Raw genomic sequence first — 21,521 nt, 5'->3', positions numbered from 1 at the left:
GACTTTCCTGGCGGTCCAGTGGTTAAGACTCCGTGCTTCCACCACAGGGGGCGCAGGTTTGATCCCTGGTCAGAGAACTAAGATCCTACATATCGTGCAGCGCAGGAAAGAAAAAAAAAAAGTGCACCCTTGGTGGTGGTGGTGGTGGTGTTACCACAGGCAGTGCCAAGTGTGAGGGGACCAGGGATTGGAGAGGGAATGCATGGACCTCTTACAAGTGAAAAATTCCCCTCAAAACAGGGACACCTTCATAGTAAGGAAGTGGTCTTTTTTTTTTTTTTTTTTTTTTTTTTTTAAGGTTTCACAGAGAGGTTTAATGCTGTGTGTGTTCACACACCAAAGCTATTTCCACCAACACAGGAAATCTCTCTCTCATCGTGTATTTCCTCGAGGTCCATCCCAAGAGCCTGGGCCATTCCACATGCAGATGGAAGAAGGCAGCACCACCAGATACCGGAGGGGTCCAAGGGGATGGGTTTCATTAATCGTCCTTCTTGAACTTGCCGTTGATGTAGGGCACCTGGTCCAGAATCAGTCAGTGGCCCATACCAGCCCCACGGCTCCCATGGCGCCCCGCAGGCCCACTGTGGGTGACCAGTTTCTGGCCAGCTGGCGGCAGCAACGGCCCATGAACCTGCTCAGCATCGTGGCTCCGTTCCGGCTCAGGGTGACCCCAGCCCTGCTGGCTCAGGCGCACTCAGTCTTCCTGTTTAAAAACCAAGCAGCACAAGAGGTTCTGGACTCAAACAACAGGAAAATCAGACCTCAAAACGTGTTTGACTTTTTCACCGTGATTTCCTTTTACTTGAGTCAGGAACCACAGGCAGTTAAAAGATGTGGAGGTGATTTCAAGGCCTATGTCGACCAGTTTCCAAAATCATGTAACTAAATGCACACCCTTTTCCCTTTCCAAGAAGTCAAGGTTTTGATAAAAATTTTAAGCTACTGGAGAAGCTACTGCATCCGTCCTGTGGGGAATGTCTGTGAAGAATCTTACACTTTCATCTTCCAGCCATGCCCCCAGCTCATCTGCACCTATGAAGCTGCTTATGGAGAGAACAGGTTTCTAGGCATACAAGATGAAAGAACAGTTAGACTTAAGAATTCAGCATTTGTGGTGGCTCCCTTTTCTAGACACACAGTCAGTATACAAGTAATAACAGGGACTTCCCTGGTGGTCCAGTGGTTAAGAATCTGCCTTCCAGTGCAGGGGATGCAGGTTCGATCCCTGGTCGGGGAACGAAGATCCCACACGCCGCGGGGCAACTAAGACCCCGATGCAGCCAAAAATAAATAAATTTAAACAAAACAAAAAACTGTAGTCCAATAAAATTTGAAAAAAAAAAAAAAGAATAACAAAACGCAATCACTTAGCACCAGAGTAAACGGGAGCACTTACTGTTGGAAGCAACAAAGCCCGGTCTGTTCCCAGCGCGAAGTGTTTCCTAGGATTGGTCTGCGTCCAAGTGCGGTGGTGGGTAGGGTCCAGATCTCACATCACCAGTAACAGAAACGCCCTTGTTACTGTGACCATGATGCTCTGGGGAAGGACATGAACACTAGTAATTAAGTACTGATAAATACGTTGTTACCAAAACCACTTCCCTGTTCCCTGAGTTTAAACTTACGAGAAAAGAAAAATGACTCCATGGTTCAGCATCCGACACAGCACCCCAGGGCTGGGTCTCAGGCTGACACCTGAAGAATGCGGCAAGTCCTAAAAGCAAGTAGGCGTGGCTGCGCCTCTGGAAACAATCTTCCAGATTTAAAGGGTTCATGTCACCGTGGAAACACGGTGAATCACACATGAACACAGACACAGGGATCAGTCAGTACAATGTGTCTCAGCAGGGAGATACTTTCTTCCAGGCCCAGGAGCAATTTAAACTCAAGTAGTCAACTCTATAAACTAATGGAAGAGAAAGGAGCTCTAAAGCACCAGATAATCCCAGATTATCTCTTACAATACTTTAAATTTTTCAGGGACCTCCCTGGCAGTCCAGCGGTTAAGAGTCCGCGCTTCCACTGCAGGGGGCACGGGTTTGATCCCTGGTTGGGGAACTAAGATCCCGCGTGCCGCGTGGTGCAGTAAGTACGTAAATAAATAATTTGTCACAGCATCTTTACCTGCCACTGTTTTGCTTACATTAATACAGTAAGCCACCGTTTTAATGCAGTTTATACATGTTTGGTGTCAATTGGTGTCAATTTTTCCAGACCAAGTCAGATATACTTTCTTGGTCATAAAGCAAGATGACCCGCTCTCCTCCCCAAGCCAGCGCCATACAGAGATTCCAGCCTTGAGCACATCCTGGCCACCAGGACTCGGGTACATCCTGGAAATTGGTGCATTTTACATCACAACCCTCGTGGACAGAATTGAGATTTTTTAATTAAGAGAGAGAACGTTTCATTCTGCTTTTTAATTATTTGAATTAAGTAATGGTTAAGAGAACAAAAGATGCTCGGCATCACTGAAAGTCCAGAGGCCCATCTGGTGTACTCAGACCGGCTCCTCAGAAGCCAGCACTGACTGCTGGGCTGCTTCTCGGGGTTGCAGCCCCGGAGCCGCTTTTATTCTCCAGCAAGTTCACCAGCTGTGCGAGTGGGCCTTTGGGTGTTGCTAGCGTGTTTTCAGAACCTGCAGTCGAACCACATAGGTACGTACTTAAGATGACAAGGGTGATGGTCTGGAAGCAGCCCTCCCGAGTCGAGGCAGGGGGTTACTGTGTGAACAGAAAGATGAGTCGTCAGTGTCTTCAAGGCTCATTTTATTACACCCTCCGGTGTCTGCTCCCAACGCTGCCTGCAACAGAGCACCATTCACAGAGTTGCGCTTTGCTGCTTTCCCCCAGCGAGCACAGAAGGCCAATGACGAAGGGAGCGGAGCCGGAATAACCCACAAACCAGCTGTGCGGGAGAGCAGAGGAACCTCACACGGGAAGAGGGCGTTACCACGGTGACCGTTTCACCACAGGACTTCGGAGGGACGGTAGCATCAGAATCCGTAATACACAGACCTCAGCCAAGGAACAAGTCAGGTAGAAAGAGGCACTTTTAACCTGAAGAAGGAAATGAACTGTGACAGCAAGAAAAACACAGGTCTAGGAAAATAATAAATTGTCTTTTCCTTCAGTGCTGACCAAGGACCCAGCCGCTTAGTACAGTTCTCTCGCCAGAAATCGTCCAGACTTAACGGGGAGGGGCCCACCTTCTGACTGTCCCTGGGGAAGGAGGCCAACACTTGCTCTAAATAGCTCGCGGGAGGGTGCGGTGTGGCCAGGAGGGGCGGCAGGCTTGGCGGCCCTGCGGATGCCTGGGGAACAGCCCCCTGGGCTACAGCAGCACTTGCGGTATAGACACAGGCTGGTTTGGATTCAGGGAAGGTGGAATAATTGTCTTGTGCAAAGAAAGGGGAGACGTGGATCAACACTTCAGCAACTGACTTCCCGATTAGGTCGCGCTCCCAGCGTCAGCTCCCAGGACGTGCCTGTGTCCGAGTGGGCGCCCCCTGTACCCCGGGGGGCACAGACGGGCACCTGTCCCCACACCACCCGAGGAAGCCAAGGAGACACTAGTCCAGCGGGGCGGGTCTGGAACCGCCAGGCGCCAGGTCCATGTTGGGAGAGGCCCCTGGTGCGGTAAGCAGCTGGGACAGACTGACGAAACCTTGGCTCCCGCGTGCGGTCCCACAGAGCTGGCTCAGCACCTGCCCAACCGCGGCCTCCCCAGAGCACGGGCCGCCCCACGCGGGACAGGGTACCTGCCCGTACCTCTGCAGGTTACAAGGATGGGAGATGCTGGGGAAGGCCTAGACCTGAGTCAGAAACTGTCTGTCGCCTGCCGCACAGATGCCAGGCGCCTTTGGGACAGTAGTGACCCCGAGGGGGTGCGAAGGGGTAGCGTGACGAGGGAGGCCCTCCGACAGCCCCTGGCGTGTTGTGACCGCTCAGCCCCTCTGCTGAGATGATAAGGACCACCCTTGTTTCGGGAAAGGAAAAAAGATGCTCCCTGAGCTCAAGCCCAGCTCACAGCCGACCCTTGCAGGGCGTGGAGAACGGGGGGCTCCACCAAGGGCAGATCCTGGTCCTCTGGGGAAGAGGACACATTCTTCTGGCATCAAGTGTGTTGCTGAGACTTGACATGAGATACTGCCTGCATGGAACTGGTCCAGAGGCTAGAAGCTGTTTCTACAAAGTGACCAGACAGCCCCTCTTGATGAAATGACCACGTCAAATTCTCGGTAAGGAAAGTTTGTGTAAACAGACATAAGAAATTAAGAGGGGGGCTTCCCTGGTGGCGCAGTGGTTGAGAATCTGCCTGCCAATCCAGGGGACACGGGTTCGAGCCCTGGTCTGGGAAGATCCCACATGCCGCGGAGCAACTAGGCCCGTGAGCCACAACTACTGAGCCTGCGCGTCTGGAGCCTGTGCTCTGCAACAAGAGAGGCCGCGATGTGAGAGGCCCGCGCACCGCGATGAAGAGTGGACCCCGCTTGCCGCAACTAAAGGAAGCCCTCACGCAGAAACGAAGACCCAACACAGCCAAATAAATAAATAAATAAATAATAATTAAAGGTGCTAATAATTAAAAAAAAAAAAAAAAGAAAAAGAAAAAGAAATTAAGAGGGGAAAAAAATCTTACCTACAATACCTTTCATTTCTATAATACATCTCTTAAAATAATTTAAAAATTCTACGGGCATGACATTTGTCCCCACGTCAAGCCTTCAGGGAAAAGGCAAGGAACAGGCACGGCTTTTATATTAGCAAGAGACTGAGGAAATGAATTTCTACGGGAAACGAACAGGGGCTGCGGTTCACAAACCACGTCTCTGGTTCCTGTCCCCCAGGACACACCCAGGTGGAGAGACCCAGGCGAGCGGAGGGAGCAGCCTTTGGGAACCAGACGGTCAGCAGATGGCTTTTCATCTAGGAAGCTTTCTGGGGGCGGTGCTGATGCCCGTAAGGCACACTGGGACTGACTGGTTTCTGAGGCCCCGGAGTTGTCACTACTTGACTACAGAGAACATAAACTAGCATTCTTTAATCCTGGTATTTTTCTCAAGAAACCTTCAGTGGCTTTTGCCAAGTGATCAGAAATCATTACATTCAATACAGCAGTTAAGAGTTCTGCAGGACCTACCAACACAACAGTTCAAACGAGGGTGACAAAAGGGCGAGAGTCTGAGACTCTCCACACCTGCGTCCCATGATCATCCTCCCTCTACCTTAGACTCAGATGTTCCAGCCCCACCAAAAAGGGGGTGGGCAGCTGAGAACGTTTTTAACGTCACAGCAAAACATGGGAGCCGCTACCACCGCAGTCCTTACTAGGCGCTCCCTCCTCCTGTCCACGACCAGAGGGGACGCTGAGGTCCTACCCCTCGGGAGCCCCGTGCTGGAAGGCCACGCTGTCCGGGTCCCTGCCGAGCAAAGCGTGGCCCCGCCTTACCCCTCTGCCGTGGAGCACGCAGACCTCAGCCTCCGCAGCGCAGACCTCCCGCCAGCCGCTCAGAATCGAACCGGCTCCTGTTAGTGCTTCAGTGCGTTCAGCCAATGGGCTTGAGGATCCAGAGTTTAAATGTAAACACTGGAAAGAGAACATTCTATCATAAAAGGGAAGAGAATGAAGACAGCTCAGCAGTTCGCGCTTCCCCTACGAAGCACCAGTGCCGCAGTCGGAACACACAGAGGAAAACCCCACTTCCCTCACCTCTGGCTCCTCAATGAAGGACACCAAGACCCTGACCAACATCCCTCCCCAAGAAGACACTAAAACTCAGAACGCAAGATACACTGCCTGGTAAAGCTGCACAGACACACACACACACATTCCAGACCTTTCTGACCAACTTCTAAACAGTATCGCTTTAGGAAGAATACTTAATTTAAAAAAATAAATTTAAAAAAATAAAGCACATTTAAAACATCAAGTTTTGGTGATCAGGATAGGTAAAGTAATTTTATTACAAATTTCAGGATTTAAAAAGTAATCTGTTACATTTACTAGGATAAATCTGAGATGACCTGTCTCAAGCACGTGTGTCCCGTCAGTGACACTGACCTCAGGCATGAAGAGACGCGGTCCCCCCGTGAGGGATGCGGTCAGCGGATGAGGCTACGCTGAGTCTCCACGGGCACATGCTGACCGTGATCATTACGGTTTGTCACTCTGGCATTTGGGCCGTGACGAGCTCAGTGTAAGCCTCTGTTATGGAACTCTGCGAGCCAAGCTAGAACCCCAAGGGCAGCCTCTCTTTCCTGCTTTTTACTTCAATGCTATTTAGGAGACTTTGTGTACTGAATGAGAGTTAGGATTCCCTGGCCTGTAAGCCCACGTGTGGAAACCCTTATCACCCGGCAAGAGACCGCCAAGGAGCGGCCTGACTGGGAAGGAGGCTGAGGCCAGAACCTGGGAATCACGCTAGTCCAGGTCATGGACAGCGATGCCCAGCAAGAGAGATGCTGCCGGCCGGCGAGGCCCCGTCGGCTCAAGGCTGCCCACAGACAAAAGGGCTGGAAGCAACCTCGATAGGCCAGCTAAGCCACCCTCCAGCTTCCGAACACAGAGACAGACTTGCCCCGTGGTCACGGGCAGGGGCCCCGGGTCTCTTCCGTCTTGTGCGTTTGAAGACTAAAGGCAGCATCTTTACAAGGGGAACTGCGGGAAGCATCGGGCGAGCCCTCTCCACGGGGCCTCGGGGCACCCTGGGGCGAGGCGGGCAGGGCAGTACCTGAGAGGCGGCTGAGACCCGGCAGAGCACCTGGGCTGCGGGACTGAGGGCGGGAAGACCAGAGGAGCCGAGAGCCTCCAGGCAGGAGCGCGCCAGCAGCCGAGGGGCCCACAGCCAAGCCCTCCTGCCTGGGGGTCTCCCCCCCAGGTCCCCCCCACGGGGACCCTCTCGCTCTGAGACTGTGGCTCTCACGGGACGTTATCCCTGGGGGACGTTTGGCAACACGGGGAGACACGTGGGGTGGGGCTGTCACCACTGGGGAAGGCGCTACGGGGCTGGTGGGCGGAGGCTGCGCACGCTACACCCGGGAGCTACCCAGGGGCCACGGACGCCAGGGGGGAGCACTTTACACACAAGACCCTGAACCTGGCAGACCAGCGTGCGCAGCCTCCAGCTCAAGCCCTAACACGTGGGTCGGCCCCCTGCCCTGCGGACCCAAGTCCTCCTGACCCCGGAGTGTCCAAGGGATGTCCAGCCAGCTCCTGGGAGCTCCAGTCCGGTCGACACAACAAAAACCTTACACCTTTTTGTCTTCTCTCTCCGAAAAATCTACTTCCTTCTCAGAGCCAGTGCCAGCCCAACTGCCACTGCCAGGATGGCAACGGCGGCTGCCCCTCCGAAGAGCAGGAGGGACTTGCCCTTGGGTGGCGGGCCAGCTTTCTCGGGGCCGCCGGGGGAGGGCCCTGCCCCCAGCCTCCCCCACCCGCGGGCCGCCTGCTCTCCGCCCGGCGGGGCTGCTGGGGGCTCCACCGGGGGCTCCAGCGGCGGGACCCCCTCCTGCTCCAGTTCAGCAGCTTCGGACGCGGCCGCTCCCGCCTCTTCTTCAGCAAGTTCCACGAACAGAGATGTCGTGGGACTGGCTGTCTGGCCGGCTGACCCCTCGGGGCCAGGCTCCCCGGCCGCCATCAGGGCAGGGGCCGCCGGGGCCGCCGCGGCCGCCGCCTCCGCGCCCTCGGGAATCTCCTCCTTCTCCACGTGCACGATGTCGGAGTTGGAGGAGTTGTTCTCACTCTTCTCTCCAGCCCCGTTGCTGTCCAAGCTCTTGACTTCTTCGGGGTCCACCGTGACCTGCTGCCACGACTCGGGACCCAGGGACACCGGTGGGCTCTCGGTGCGCCAGCTCTGGCTGCTGGACAGCGACACGGGGAAGCCCTCGGCCTGCCAGGACGCCGTCGCGGTCGTCGGAGACTCCGGGGGGCTGGCGAGCGTGGAGGCGCCACTGGGCAGGATGTAGATGTCGTTGCTGTCCTCCGCGGCGCCGGCGGGGCGCTCCTCGTCCTCCGGCTCCAGGGTAAAGACAGCGCCCTAGGAGATGAGGAGGGAGGTCAGTGCAAAGAAGGGGAAACAGATCTAAAATAAATGTAAATCTGGAGGCAGCCCCTTTCCTAAACTGAACTTCCAGGGATAAATGCATTGTTTAAACCTACAGTTTTTGGAATGAACGTGTTTGCTTGTAGACCAACACAGAGGAAGAATTTTTAACAAGACGGTCCTCTGACCAGTTTCTTCAAAAAGCAAAAAGCTGATTTATATTCTATTCAATTTATACACATTTAATGCAGTAAATAATGCAACACAGCGGAGAAAAAGGCAGGCAGCTTGTGCCCTCAGGAGCCCAGACGGGGAAGGACGCGTTTTGCTGGCAGCTGGGGAGGTGTGGGAGCCTGGCGGAGGGACGTGTGAAGAGCGGGGAAGAGCCACGGCCCAGCAGAGGCCCAGAAACGTCAGCCGGGGACGGGAAGCAGCCTGCCGTGACCAGGGAGGTGCCGGCAGCAGACGCCACGGCCCTGACTCAACGGCAAGGGAACGGTCATCGGCCACTCGGTCATGGATGAAGCCGCCCCGACGATGGGGAGGGTGTGGGGGACACAGGCCTCCTGCCCTCCTGGTGGCGGGAGCCACACAGCAGCAACACGGCCACGGGGGCTCCAGGCTCCCTGCGGGGGCTGTGTCAGCTCCGGTCACTAGGAAGAACACGACTCAATTTTGGTTCTTGACAAATTCACCATCTAGACGTGAAGACCGACACAGGAGGCACACATTTCACCGCGACACAGGCAGCCCTAAGGCAGGGGACGCACGGGGACCAGGAGGTTCGTGGCGGAGACAGACGGGAAGTCACCCAGAGTCTGGACGACACCCGCAGATGCTACGGAGTCTGCAGAGCATATGCAAGCAAACTAATTCCCACTTTATTTTGTGATTACGGCCGCCATTTATATGAAAGAGAATAGTTCTGCTCTGTAATCAAGACCAGAAACTTTCCGGTCACACTCGAGTTATCTGGAGATAAGGAGTATAATCCCTTGTGTTCCCTATGCTTAGAATCACATGTGCAGCCCCTTGACGGCCTGCTCCTCAAAGGGAGGGCCTGAGGGTCAGAGACATCCACGCGCTCACCGACAGGAACTCCCTCCAAGGGCTAAAACCAGAACCTCTTAACAGCAAGAACTGATTTAAAAAGCAAAAGCAAAACAAAGGAACCATAACAAAACAGGTAAAAATTTTAATCCTCAGAAAGGAGACCTTTGCTACTTTTTATTTAGGGCTCGAAACCAAAACAAGTGAAGTGGAAATTTCACAAGTTGCATCGTGAAGAACTGAGGGAAAAGTTAACTAAAACAATTTAGCGTAAAACTACTGTTCTCTTTATTTTTAACAGCTCAAAGCTGAGAGTCAGGAACATTCTTTGTCCCGTATCTGGAGGACTTCTTCATCCAACCAAGATACTGGATCAACACGGTTGTCAAGGACGACTATGGGGGACGATATGGCCCAAAAGCCAGTCAGACTTAGTTGCCTTTTTCCTTGCTGTCATGGACTCTCTACCTTACAACTTATTTCTGTATTTGGGACGTGATTATTTTAATGATGATTCACCAAAAATTTTGTGCTTTTATGTAAGAAGTTTTAAAGAAAGAATAGATGACCATTGAGACTTTCACTCCTGGTCATCTGAAGCAAAAATATAAAAATAGAGGCCTCTCCCTTGACAATTACTGTCATTAATGAAGCCTAGGCTTTCAATAAAAGATAAAGCACTGTTTTGGGTAATACTTTACCTAAAACTTAGCACGTTAGGGGACTAACATCTACAACTAGCCGTAGATCCATTCCAACAACTTAAATAATTTTTAGCACAAAATATGTATATTGCTGGAAACAGCTATCTCTTTAGTCCCACTGATAAAAAAAACAGAAAGGAGTAACTTCAAGGGCTCAAAAATTTAAAATGAATTGGGACCAACTAGAGTTTAAATATGCATGAAGGGGGAACTCCATGGTGGTCTGGTGGTTGGGACTCCACACTATCACTGCCAATCCTTGGTTGGGGAACTAGATCCTGCAAGCCGCACGACGCGGCCAATAAGTAAATAAATATGTACAAAGAATCAGAAAACTATGTTTTGTTTAAACAGATGAAGCCCAGAGAGATCAGGTAACTTGCCCAAAGTCCCTCAGCTGCTGTGAGAACTGGACGTCAGTGTCCTTTTGAAGACTTTACTGAAATTAATTCATTTCACTTTCACAGATAAGGAAACTAAAGCAACTGAGATGGGTAAGTAATTGGCCTGAAGTCCAAAGCTGGGACTGGATCTAACCAGGCCGCTTATCTGCAGGGCCCACGCTTTCATCAACTGTGCTCCCCTAACGCTCGAGCCCAAGGCTCCCCCCCAACCCCAGACTTCCACACTGGTGCTTTTCCTGAGTTTACAGCAAGAAGCAAATGGAAAAGGTTATTCTTGGTGTTTTCGTCAAGCAAATACACAAAGATATGTTCATGAAACCCTTCAAAGAAAAAGGGAAGTAGAGAAGAAACTGAAATACAGAGGTAAAGGGACTCTTGTAGAATAAGCGTAAGATAAAATGTAAGCGTAACCTTGGTTTTAGTGGTAGGAACGAAGTAAAAACGGCTTGGAGATCACTCAAAGAACCATTTCAAAGTGTGCAGCAGTGCTTCACCACGTCTGTATTAACCATATTTGCTTCGAGTTTTGTTTTGGTTCACACCAGTTACAAATTATTCTGCCACTGCAAGCAGTGTTTCACACACAGGGTCACAGCTGCCAATGAACTTAACTGTTCCAGCTGAGGACGCCGGGGCCGACTCCCAAGACCCCACTCACTCCCTGGTAACTCAGAGACCCACGTCCCCTGGCGTGTACCAGCCAACCCTTATCACTACGATCTCTCTCTCAAGTATTCACCGGAAAAGACAAACACAGATGCCTTGCTTCTCTACATTCAGTCAAACAGGGTACTAACGACCAAATGCCTCTTAGATCGCTATTAACCTAAAATAAGAAAAGAGAGGGAATTCCCTGGTGGTCCAGTGGTTAAGACTCCACACTTTCACCACCAAGGGCCCGGGTTCGATCCCTGGTCGGGGAATGAAGACCCACAAGCCGTGCGGCGTGGCCAAAAAAATAAAAATAAAACAAAAACAACAAAAAACCCCAAAGAAAATACTGTGAGAGAGACTCAGAGAAGTAACTTTCCACCTAATGTGATGACCAAGACCACAAAGAATACATTTTAAACACAGTGCAGTACACACGCACGCTCACACATAAAACAGATCTCATGAAACACTAAACCAAACCCTTACTACACTGAAACTACTTCAGTTGCAAAACCCACTTAACTGATTTTAGATCACAAACTATGTGTCACCTTCCACACTCTGTTCTAACCACTCTGACCTAAAAGTTCCCAAGAGACAGTCTTCAAACGTCCTTGATTAAAACAAACAAACAAACATAAACTTTTTGAGGTTTGCAGTTCTTAAAACAGAAATGAGAAGCTTCAAGTCGGAAAAAATAGACAAAAATTAATTTTATTCAAACTATTTAATATTATTACAGATGACATTTCCCCCAGTCATCTTTTATGTAATCTAAATGTTTCACAGTAAGTATTTAGGTTAGCACATGCCGCAGGAGAAAACCCAGGAGAAGCCCGCCCCGCGGTGGCCCCTTGCGGGCTTGCAGGCCTGGCAGCGGGGGGGTCGGCTGTCCCGGCTCACACCCAGCTGTGCCTGACTGCTGCCTGGCAAAGACAGTCACCACCAAAACTCGAAGGAAACTTCAATCAGACTCGAGAAGAGGAAAAACACACACTCAGGGACACATCTGAAAAGCTGATATCGTAAAAATGTAATGTTTTCACAGAACACTTTCACACCATCACTTTTGTGAGCTACAGAAGCTGCTCTTCCATACTGTAATTGATGAAACTAAGGCTCAGCGAAGTTAAATGAATTCCCCCCAAAACTCAGGGCTAATATTTGGCAGAGCTGGGGCCACAAAACAAATTGTGACTCCAATCTCAACTCCCACACTCTGGCCGGGGAAAAAATAAGGTAGAAGGCAAGCAAACAAGCGTGCGTGCACACACACCCCCGCTACCCTGCAGTCCCAGTACCAACAGCAGCAGACAGTCAGTCTCCACTTCTCTCTCTGGAAAGCTGGCCGCCAGCGGACATGTGCTCCTGACTGCGCCCCAGCGACCCCCGTAACACAGCCACCTCACAGCACAGAACATGCCACCCTGCCCTGCCCTGAGCCCAAGGAGGGCCTATTTTACTCAACTTCTGGTAGCAGCACCTAGCGGAGGGGGCACAACATCCGCAGTCAGTTAAGGGTTATTGGGTAGAAAACTGACACTGTAACTGAGGAGCACTGGGGGCTCAGTGTGCACAAAACTGAGAAGCAAAACCTTCCGAGGGACTTGCAGGTTCCCCGTGGAAGGACTCGGACGTCTCCACTCCGCCCTGAAGTGGGTTAAAAAGCTGAATGACCAGAAATCTCAAAGACTGTAAGAGAAGAGAGGTGATGCCACAGGGCGAACTGCTGCCCCGAGGCTGGAGACGGATGGGCGGGGCTGGTGGTCACCCGGGGACCAGTCCCAGGGAGGCCCTGCAATTCTGAGATTCACCTCTACCCCCCTGCTCCCTGCTCCTGGGCGAGCGGGAAAATGAGCCCTGATCTTCCTGACAAGCTGTGCCCTCAGGGGGAACCAGTTAACCACAGCCTAACTGCCCGAGAGGAAGGGAAATACCCGCCGGCAGCCCACTCCAACCTTCCAGTCCTGCCCCCTGTAAGGGAGGAGAGAGACACAGAAACTCTGGCCAAATTCATGGGGGGCACAGGCTCACCCACAGAGCCTAGTCACAGGACTCCAACACGCCCGCCACGCACCTCGCCACCATGTCACTGAAGCCTATTTACCTTTTACCCAGGACATGATGTCTGGCTATCCAGAAAAAATGATAAGGCAAACCAAAGGGAGAAGAAAAACACGCACACATTTGAAAAGATGGAGCAAGTATCAGAACCAGACATGGTAGGGATGCTGGAACTATCGATCAGGAATTTAACACAACTATGATTAATTTGCTAAGGGCTCTAATGGATAAAGTAGACAGCACACAAGAACAGATGGGCAATGTCAGCAGAGATGGGAATCCTAAGAACCAAAAAGAAAAAAATGCTAGAGATTTAAAAACAACAACACTGAAACAGAAATGAAGAATTCCCCCCCCCCCTTTTTTTTGGCCATGGCAAGCAGCTTGCAGGACCTTAATTCCCCAACCAGGGATTGAACCCAGGCCCTGGCAGTGAAGGCGCCGGTCCTAACCACTGGACCACCAGGGAATTCCCATGAAGAATGCCTTTGATGGGCTTATTATTAGATTCCACACTGCTAAGGAAAGAACCTCTTAGCTTGAGGATGTCTCGAGAGAAACTTCCCAAACTGAAAGGCAAAGACAACAAAGACGGGGGAAAGAAAACAACAGGACACCCAAGGACTGTGGGACAACTACACAAGGTATAACACACACACCTGGAACACGGAAGGAGAAGAGAGAAGGGAACAGGAGAAAAATATCTGTAACGATAATGACTAAGAATGTCCCCAAATTAACGTCAGACAGCAAACCACAGATTCAGGAAGCTCAGAGAACACCAAGTACAATAAGTGTCCAAAGAACTACACCTAAGCATGTCATTCTCAAATTACAGAAAATCAGAGATAAAGAAAAAAATTCTGTGACAAGTCAGAGGAAAAAATATCTTACCTAGAGAGGAACAAAGATAAGAATTACATCTAGCTTCTCATCAGAAACCAAGCAAGCAAGAAGAGAGTGGAGGGAAATATTTAAAGTGTTGAGAGAAAAAACCTACTGACCTAGAATTCTGTTCCTGAGAAGTTATCCTTCAAAAATGAAGGAGAGGGTGTGGAGAACAGGGAACCCTCCTGCACTGTTGGTGGGAATGTAAATTGATACAGCCACTATGGAGAAGAGTATGGAGGTTCCTTAAAAAACTAAAAATAGAACTACCATATGACCCAGCAATCCCACTACTGGGCATATACCCTGAGAAAACCGTAATTCAAAAAGAGTCATGTTCCACCAGGACATGGAAGCAACCTAAGTGTCCATCGACAGATGAATGGATAAAGAAGATGTGGCACATATATACAATGGAATATTACTCAGTCATAAAAAGAAATGAAATTGAGTTATCTGCAACGAGGTGGATGGACCTAGAGTCTGTCGTACAGAGTGAAATAAGTCAGAAAGAGAAATACCGCATGCTAACACATATATATGGAATCTAAACAAACGGTACTGATGAACCTAGGGGCAGGGCAGGAATAAAGACGCAGACATAGAGAACGGACTTGATGGGGAAGGGTAAGCTGGGACGAAGTGAGAGAGTGGCATGGACATATATACACTACCAAACGTAAAACAGCTAGCGGGAAGCAGCCGCATAGCACAGGGAGATCAGCTCAGTGCTTTGTGACCACCTACAGGGGTGGGAGGGAGGCTCAAGAGGGAGGGGGTATGGGCATATATGTATGCATACAGCTGATTCACTTTGTTGTACAGCAGAAACTATCACAACATTGTAAAGCAATTATACTCCAATAAAGATATTAAAAAAAGAAAGAAAAATAAAAATTAAGGCAAGACATGTGATCTTAAAAAAAAACATGTATTAAGTTGTACAAGTAAGAATATACAAAAAACCATTGAATTATACACTTCATATGGGTGAACTGTGTGGTTGTGAATTATATCTCAATAAAGTAAACTATTCACACACACACACACACACACACACACAAGGAGAAAAAAAGATTTTCTCAGACAAGCAAAAACTGAAGGAATTGCTAGTAGACATGCCTTGTAAGAAATGTTAAAAGAAGTTCTTTAGAGAAGGATAATGATATAAGTCAGAAACGCAGGTCTACACAGAGAAAGGGAGACCACTGAGGAAGAAGTAGGTGAAGGGAGAATAAAAACTTTTATTTTTCTTATTCTTAATTGATCTTCCAGATAACAGCAGCTCAAAGTAATAATAGCAACAACGTATTCGATTATGTGTGCTTATACAAGTGACATGAATGACAGCAATGATACAAGGGATGCTCTTACAAGGTACTCACTCACTCACACTGCTCCTGAAGCAGTACAGTGTTACCTGAAAGTGGACTTGGATTAGCTGTAAACGTATATTGCAAACTGTAGGGCAACCACTTAAAGAGATAAAAAGAGAAATGTAATGGACATGCCAAGAAAGGAGAGAAAATGGAAACATATAACATCCTCAATGAAAACCACAAAAGGCAGAAAAAGAGTGGGGGACAAACACAGGAACAAAGAATAAGGGCAACAAGTAGAAAACAATGACAAATATGATAGATATTCATATAATTACATCAATAATTACTCTGGGGCTTCCCTGGTGGCGCAGTGGTTGGGAGTCCGCCTGCCAATGCAGGGGACACGGGTTTGAGCCCTGGTCTGGGAGGATCCCACATGCCGCAGCGCAACTAAGCTCGTGTGCCACAACTACTGAGACTGTGCTCTAGAGCCCGTGAGCCACAACTACTGAGCCCGCGTGCCGCAACTACTGAAGCCCACGCGCCTAGAGCCCGTGCTCCACAATGAGAGAAGCCACTGCAATGAGAAGCCCGCGCACCGCAACGAAGAGTAGCCCCCGCTCGCCGCAACTAGAGAAAGCCCGCGTGCAGCAACGAAGACCCAACACAGCCAGAAATAAATAAAATAAATTTAAAAAAAAAAAAAAAAAACCACATGTGAATTTAGGAGTAAAATCTTAGTTTAACTTAAACTGCATGAATAGTCTTTCCATTGATCACCATCCAATCACAATATTAAATAACACTGAACAATAATGTTAATGATATTTAACCTACGCTTTTGAAAACAACCATGAGGGGCTTAATTTTTTTTTTCTTTTAAGAAGCTTAAAAAAAACAAAAAAAACTTGAAAGCGCATACCCAGCCACCTTGCTGAATGATGTACTCGGCAGCATGGTCCTCCAGGAAAGTCACACCAAACTCCAGCAATGCACTCAAAGGTTCTTGACCACGTCTTGTCAACTCCAAAAGCATTTGCCGTAGCAAAATCAGAGGCACCAAAACCTTTAAGGCAAAGATGAGAGAGTAAAAAACAAACTGAAATTCTTACAGTTCATTTTATATGTTCAACTGCTAGAAAATACACTCCAGTGCATCATTATGGAACTCCATTTTTATCATAATAAAGGAAATAAAATAGTGACCCCTACTAGAATTTTTGAGAATAATGCACGTATGTTTTATACCACAGGGTGGTAGAAATAATATTATATGAAAACAACTGGGCCTGTGTGTGTGTGTGTGTGTGCGCGCGCGTGTGCGTGTGTAACAACATACGTATAGGAAATTCACTAAAGCATTATTTATAATAGCAAAAGACCGGAAACGACCCAACAGACCAAATTTTGGTCATTCAGTAAAATATCAAGTAGTTGTTAAAAAGAATAAGATTGTCCACTGCCCAATTACCAAGATTTACTTTCAGTGAAAAAAGATAAAGGAGAGTATGTACAATAATGATACCATTATTATCAACATTATTGTTAACAGAACAAAACATCTACATACACGTTTGTATAACCCTATAGTATTTTTGAAAAATACCTAATAAACTGGTGATAGTGGTAGCCTAAAAAGAGGAAAACTAGGTAAGTGGTGACAAGGGTGGGAAAGTATTTTCAAGTGTATGTCTTCTGTACTTTGTGCATTTTGTACCATGTGCTTTTATTCTATTTGAAAACAAGAACTTTCAAAATTATGAGCTATCTTATACAAGTCATCAAAAACCAGAAGTGTTATTAATCACTCCTAATAACCTTATGGCTCAATATTTTAAAATCATAAAAATTTATTTCGGAGACTAACTAGAGTCCCTTTCCTTCCAAAAAAACCCCCTGCATACTGAAAAGAACTAGGTACTTTCAGTTAACTATCTGCATGCAATCTCTTCTGTCTAAAACATCAAGAGGTCTCCACACAACTGGGAAGGACCGTGAAAGGAAATGAAACCAATTCCAGTTTCCTGTCACTGACCCGCCAAGGTCATAGCTGAGGGATTACAACACATTTCTGCAGAAGAGGACAAACAGAAAAGACAATGAGTTTATATCCTTACTAATATTCTTTGGGTTTTTTTTTTTTTTAAGTAAAAGCAGCCCTGAAGGAATGTCTATCAAAGTCTGAAAGAAAAATGCAAAAAACACACATCTTCACTTTTTGGTATTCTAAAAGAACTCCAGCCCAAAATGCAGTAAAAACCCCTTCTTAGCACCAATGGAGGGTATAGGGCTATAAAGAAGACTGTGTTAGGCTTTTTCTACAATCAGAAACCTGTATCACTTTTGAAAACAGAAATGAACACGGCTGTTCATCCAGCCTGGTATTCTGTCTCAGCTGGAGCAGGAGAGGAGCTTCTGAACCAGCCCTGCAGACTCACATCACACCAACTCCCAAGGCCTGGGACGTTCCATACCTCAAAACATTCTCATTTCCCATAATCATCTACGAACATGCATATTTTAAAGTTATTCATGTTTAAGCTCTATTACCTCTTAAAAAAATGAGTTGCAAATATTTCATACTTGCTATATAAAAATAATACTCTTATTTTTTCCAAATTTACCTCTTTCATGTATCAAATGTAGTTGCCCCCATTTTACTATGTAATAATCTAGAGATAAATCTGTAATCCTCTTTCACTACTGTCTTTAGTCCTTAACCATATTCCCTCTCATTCACTATACTTTTTACGCTGAAATCTACTAATTTTTTAGTCCGTTCTTCACATAGCAATTCCTCCACTGCTTGTATCATTTAAGTTATCCTTTCCTGGATCTTCTCCATCCCAATTACATCTTTCTTGAAATGCAGTGAGTGCAGAAACTTCCTTTTTCAAGACTAACATCTTCTATTTGGTTGACAACACTCTTGGTTATACATGTCCTGTGTGCTTCACCTATGTGACACACTATCTTCAAGGACCCACTGCACTTTATAATTTAGATTGTCTTTATGTACTCATACCCACTTGCCCTCTAATTGCTATGATCACACACAAAGCTTCATGAGTTATTTCTACAACTGACCTCCATCAATTCCGCATTTTATATCATGTGTACACCTGATATATATATTTTTTTAAATAACACTTTTGAAATAAACTTTTATTTATTTATTTATTTATGGCTGTGTTGGGTCTTCGTTTCTGTGCGAGGGCTTTCCCTAGTTGCGGCAAGCGGGGGCCACTCTTCATCGCGGTGCGCGGGCCTCTCACTGTCGTGGCCTCTCTTGTTGCGGAGCACAGGCTCCAGACCCGCAGGCTCAGTAATTGTGGCTCACGGGCCTAGTTGCTCCGCGGCATGTGGGATCTTCCCAGACCAGGGCTCGAACCCGTGTCCCCTGCATTGGCAGGCAGATTCTCAACCACTGCGCCACCAGGGAAGCCCCCACCTGGTATTTTTTGTACTTCACTTCCCACAGTATTAAAAAAATGTTAAAATAAAACTGGATCCCCAAGTATCCATTCCTAAAAGGTCCCACTATTTCTATCTCTAGCACTAAAAAGCAACCAAGCAGTCTTACATTTTGAATTCTTTTCTGTAAGTCATTTCCTTACTGGGTAACAGTAGTCGCACAACTCATGTAAGTTATTTGTTTGTTCAATAACTTCTGCAGTAGATGCTAAGGTGCTTCTGACCATCAGAAAAGGTTATCTCCACTCTCTGTCTCCCCATATACACCACGTGGTGTCTTCCTCCAACAGGTTATATGCACTTAGCTAACAGTGTTATCCTTCTACTAAAGAACATATGAGCTTGCCTGGTGCAGAAATGACATATACCAATTTATAGCTCCAAGAATCCCTTCCAGGAAAATACTGTGATGATAATTTTTGGTCCATGAATCTACTCTTTAACCCTTCTATGTCTCAGCAATTCTAGTAAATGTCACACCCCATAAATTTTATCTAAACCTAATCCATTGATTAGGTTTGAATGCCTTTGAAATATCTGCTTCAAAATAAAATTTAAGAGACAACCAGACATTATGTGTCACTCAGTGTGATGCCACAGGAAATAGAGAACACCACCACTGACACGGTCTTGCCACAAAGATTAAACCTGAATATGATCAGGCCTCTAGAGCAACCTACCAATGGAAAGGAGATGGATACAGTCAGCCCTTGAACAGCATGGGTCTGAACTGGAGGAACCACGGATACTGAGGGCTAACTATAAGTGATACACTGAGTTTTCCCAACAGTAAATACTACAGTACTACCCCATCCGCAGTTTGGTGAATCCGCAGATGCAGAACTGCATGTATGGAGGGACTGAGGACAGGGGGGCCAACTTTAAGTTATATGAAGATTTGCGGCTGGAGGGAGGGTCGGTGCCCCTAACCCCCGCATTGTTCAAGGGTCAGCTATGCATGTTAGCTGGCATCTCAGTGATGCAGTCAATAAAATCCAGAGGGTAGAAAATTTAACAGAACAAATAATCTGTAAGGAATTAGAGAAAAAAAAAAAAAAAACCCCAAGAGGAAGAGTAAGTCTGCAAATTAAGAGACTTAGGTCACATATTATGTGATCACATGTATATGAAATGCCTGGAACAAGCAAATTCATAGAGACAGAGTCAAGCCATATGGCCAGGGGCTGGAAGGAATAGGAAATGGGGAGTGACCACTCTAAGGTACGGGGTTTCTTCTGGGGAAGATAAAAATGTTCTGGAATTAGACAGTGGAGATGGCTGCACAACTCTGTGATTGTACTAAAAACCATTAAACTGTATATTTCAGAAGGGTAAATTTTATGGTATATGAATTATATTTCAAAAAAATTTTTAAAGACAAGAGATGTATCAACCAAATACAATGCATGAGCCTTGTCTGGATCTCGATTCAAACAAATCAGCTTAGGAAAATACCTTTGTGAAACAACTGGGAAAATTTGAATACTGAATAGACTATGTCCTGATATTAGAATGACTGTTAATATCTGAGGTGTAATCATGGTATTCTCAGTTGTTAAAAAAGGGATATAATTATCCTTGGAAATACATACTAATGCATTTATAAGGTGTGCTTCAAGGCAATCTAGGGGGAGAGTGTGGGGAACAGATGAAACAAGACCAGACACATACTGAAAGCCGCCGAGGCTGAGTGACGGACACGGGTTTGTTACATTATTCGCTCCGCTTTGTGCACGCCTGACATTTTAATAATGAAAGATTTTAAAAGATGAGTGGCGTCATATGCCAGTAAAACTTAACCAAGGCAAATAGTTCACTCCTCTTTGCTACCGTGTCTCTAAAGTCTGTTTATTACATGTGAGCACTGTGCCCTAACACTCTAGCCTTTCCCTTTGATGCCCATTCTCCTCCTTTTCTATAAGCAGGTAAGTTCATAGGAAAACCAATTCCCATGAGGAAAAATAAAAGAAAATTAAAGAATAACCTACAATTCTGAGATAACCACTATGGATTATTTAATGTTTTGGCACACATTCCAATTATTTTTCTTGGCATATACATACTATACAGCCTACATTTATACATGTACTTAAAAAAAAATCATTCTATTAATATGGGTTTGTGACAGCTTTATTCCTCCACTTCTTTTGATCTATTTAAAAAGCATTATACCAAGATGCTTTTAAAATCCCTATACAGATGAACTGACATTCAGTTTGGAAACTTGGCATGCTTTGTGGACATTTTTTTCATTTGAGTCTTATGTACTTACCAGATAGCCATATTCATATAATGATGCTATATCAGAATTTTGCAAACATTCATGCAAAATATAAAATGCAAAATATGGGCTAATTGCTTAAATTAGCCAATCTGATTTTGACTGGGGTGGAAAGAGGCATTTCAGTTTCCTATCATAATAAGCCAGGTTCTTTTTAGCCCTAAAGGACTTAGGAGAGTTATACTGGATTCACCAGAGCAAGTCATATTCTAACTGGCATGCTTCATTTACATGAGGTATTCAAGCCACAACCTTGGCAAGATGAGGGACTAAAATGAAGCAGGGAATGGGAAAAAAGGATGGGTGAAGAGGGAGAGTGAAGACTGGGGTTTACTCCAATTTTTTAGGATAAGCATAGGATGGCGGGGGGGAAGGCAGGGAGACATACGAGAGTTGATTGTGACAGTCCTAGACAAGGGTGACAGGAAAAGAACATAAAATAGGGGGAGAAGGCTAGTCATATTAGGTATCTAAATATTTGTTGTTTGACATACTAAGAAAGCTCATTTTTATTTATAAAATAAGAGAGGTTTGTTTTTTTCCACGAAGGCAAATGAAACAGTCAGATATTTTAACAAATTTTTTACAGCTAAGTAACATACTAAAACTCCATAATAGTGACTATTTGGTAAC

General features: G+C 46.8%; 1 protein-coding gene and 1 pseudogene across 4 annotated transcripts in view; both read right to left on the bottom strand.

The window, feature by feature from the left end:
- Positions 1-362: 362 nt before the first annotated feature.
- LOC133100824 (cytochrome b-c1 complex subunit 10-like) lies at positions 363-1,447 on the bottom strand (annotated as a pseudogene).
- A 4,489-nt stretch (positions 1,448-5,936) lies between these two features.
- The window catches only part of BCL2L13 (BCL2 like 13), a 60,918-nt gene continuing 45,333 nt past the window's right edge, over positions 5,937-21,521 (bottom strand). For 3 of the 4 annotated variants that reach the window (XM_061206101.1, XM_061206102.1, XM_061206103.1), the window contains 2 exons: positions 16,056-16,199; positions 5,937-8,041 (listed from right to left, as the gene is read on the bottom strand). In XM_061206101.1, the coding sequence (XP_061062084.1) occupies positions 7,286-8,041; positions 16,056-16,199 (900 nt within the window). In that variant the 3' untranslated portion in view covers positions 5,937-7,285. Of the gene's footprint in view, positions 8,042-16,055; positions 16,200-21,521 lie in introns of those variants that run through there. The other variant, XM_061206104.1, reaches the window with a different exon arrangement.

Source organism: Eubalaena glacialis, chromosome 11 (genome assembly GCF_028564815.1).
Source record: "Eubalaena glacialis isolate mEubGla1 chromosome 11, mEubGla1.1.hap2.+ XY, whole genome shotgun sequence".
In the NCBI taxonomy this organism is placed as follows: Eukaryota; Metazoa; Chordata; class Mammalia; order Artiodactyla; family Balaenidae; genus Eubalaena; species Eubalaena glacialis.
Note: the sequence above shows the minus strand (reverse complement) of the source record. Positions and strands in the feature narration are given on the sequence as shown.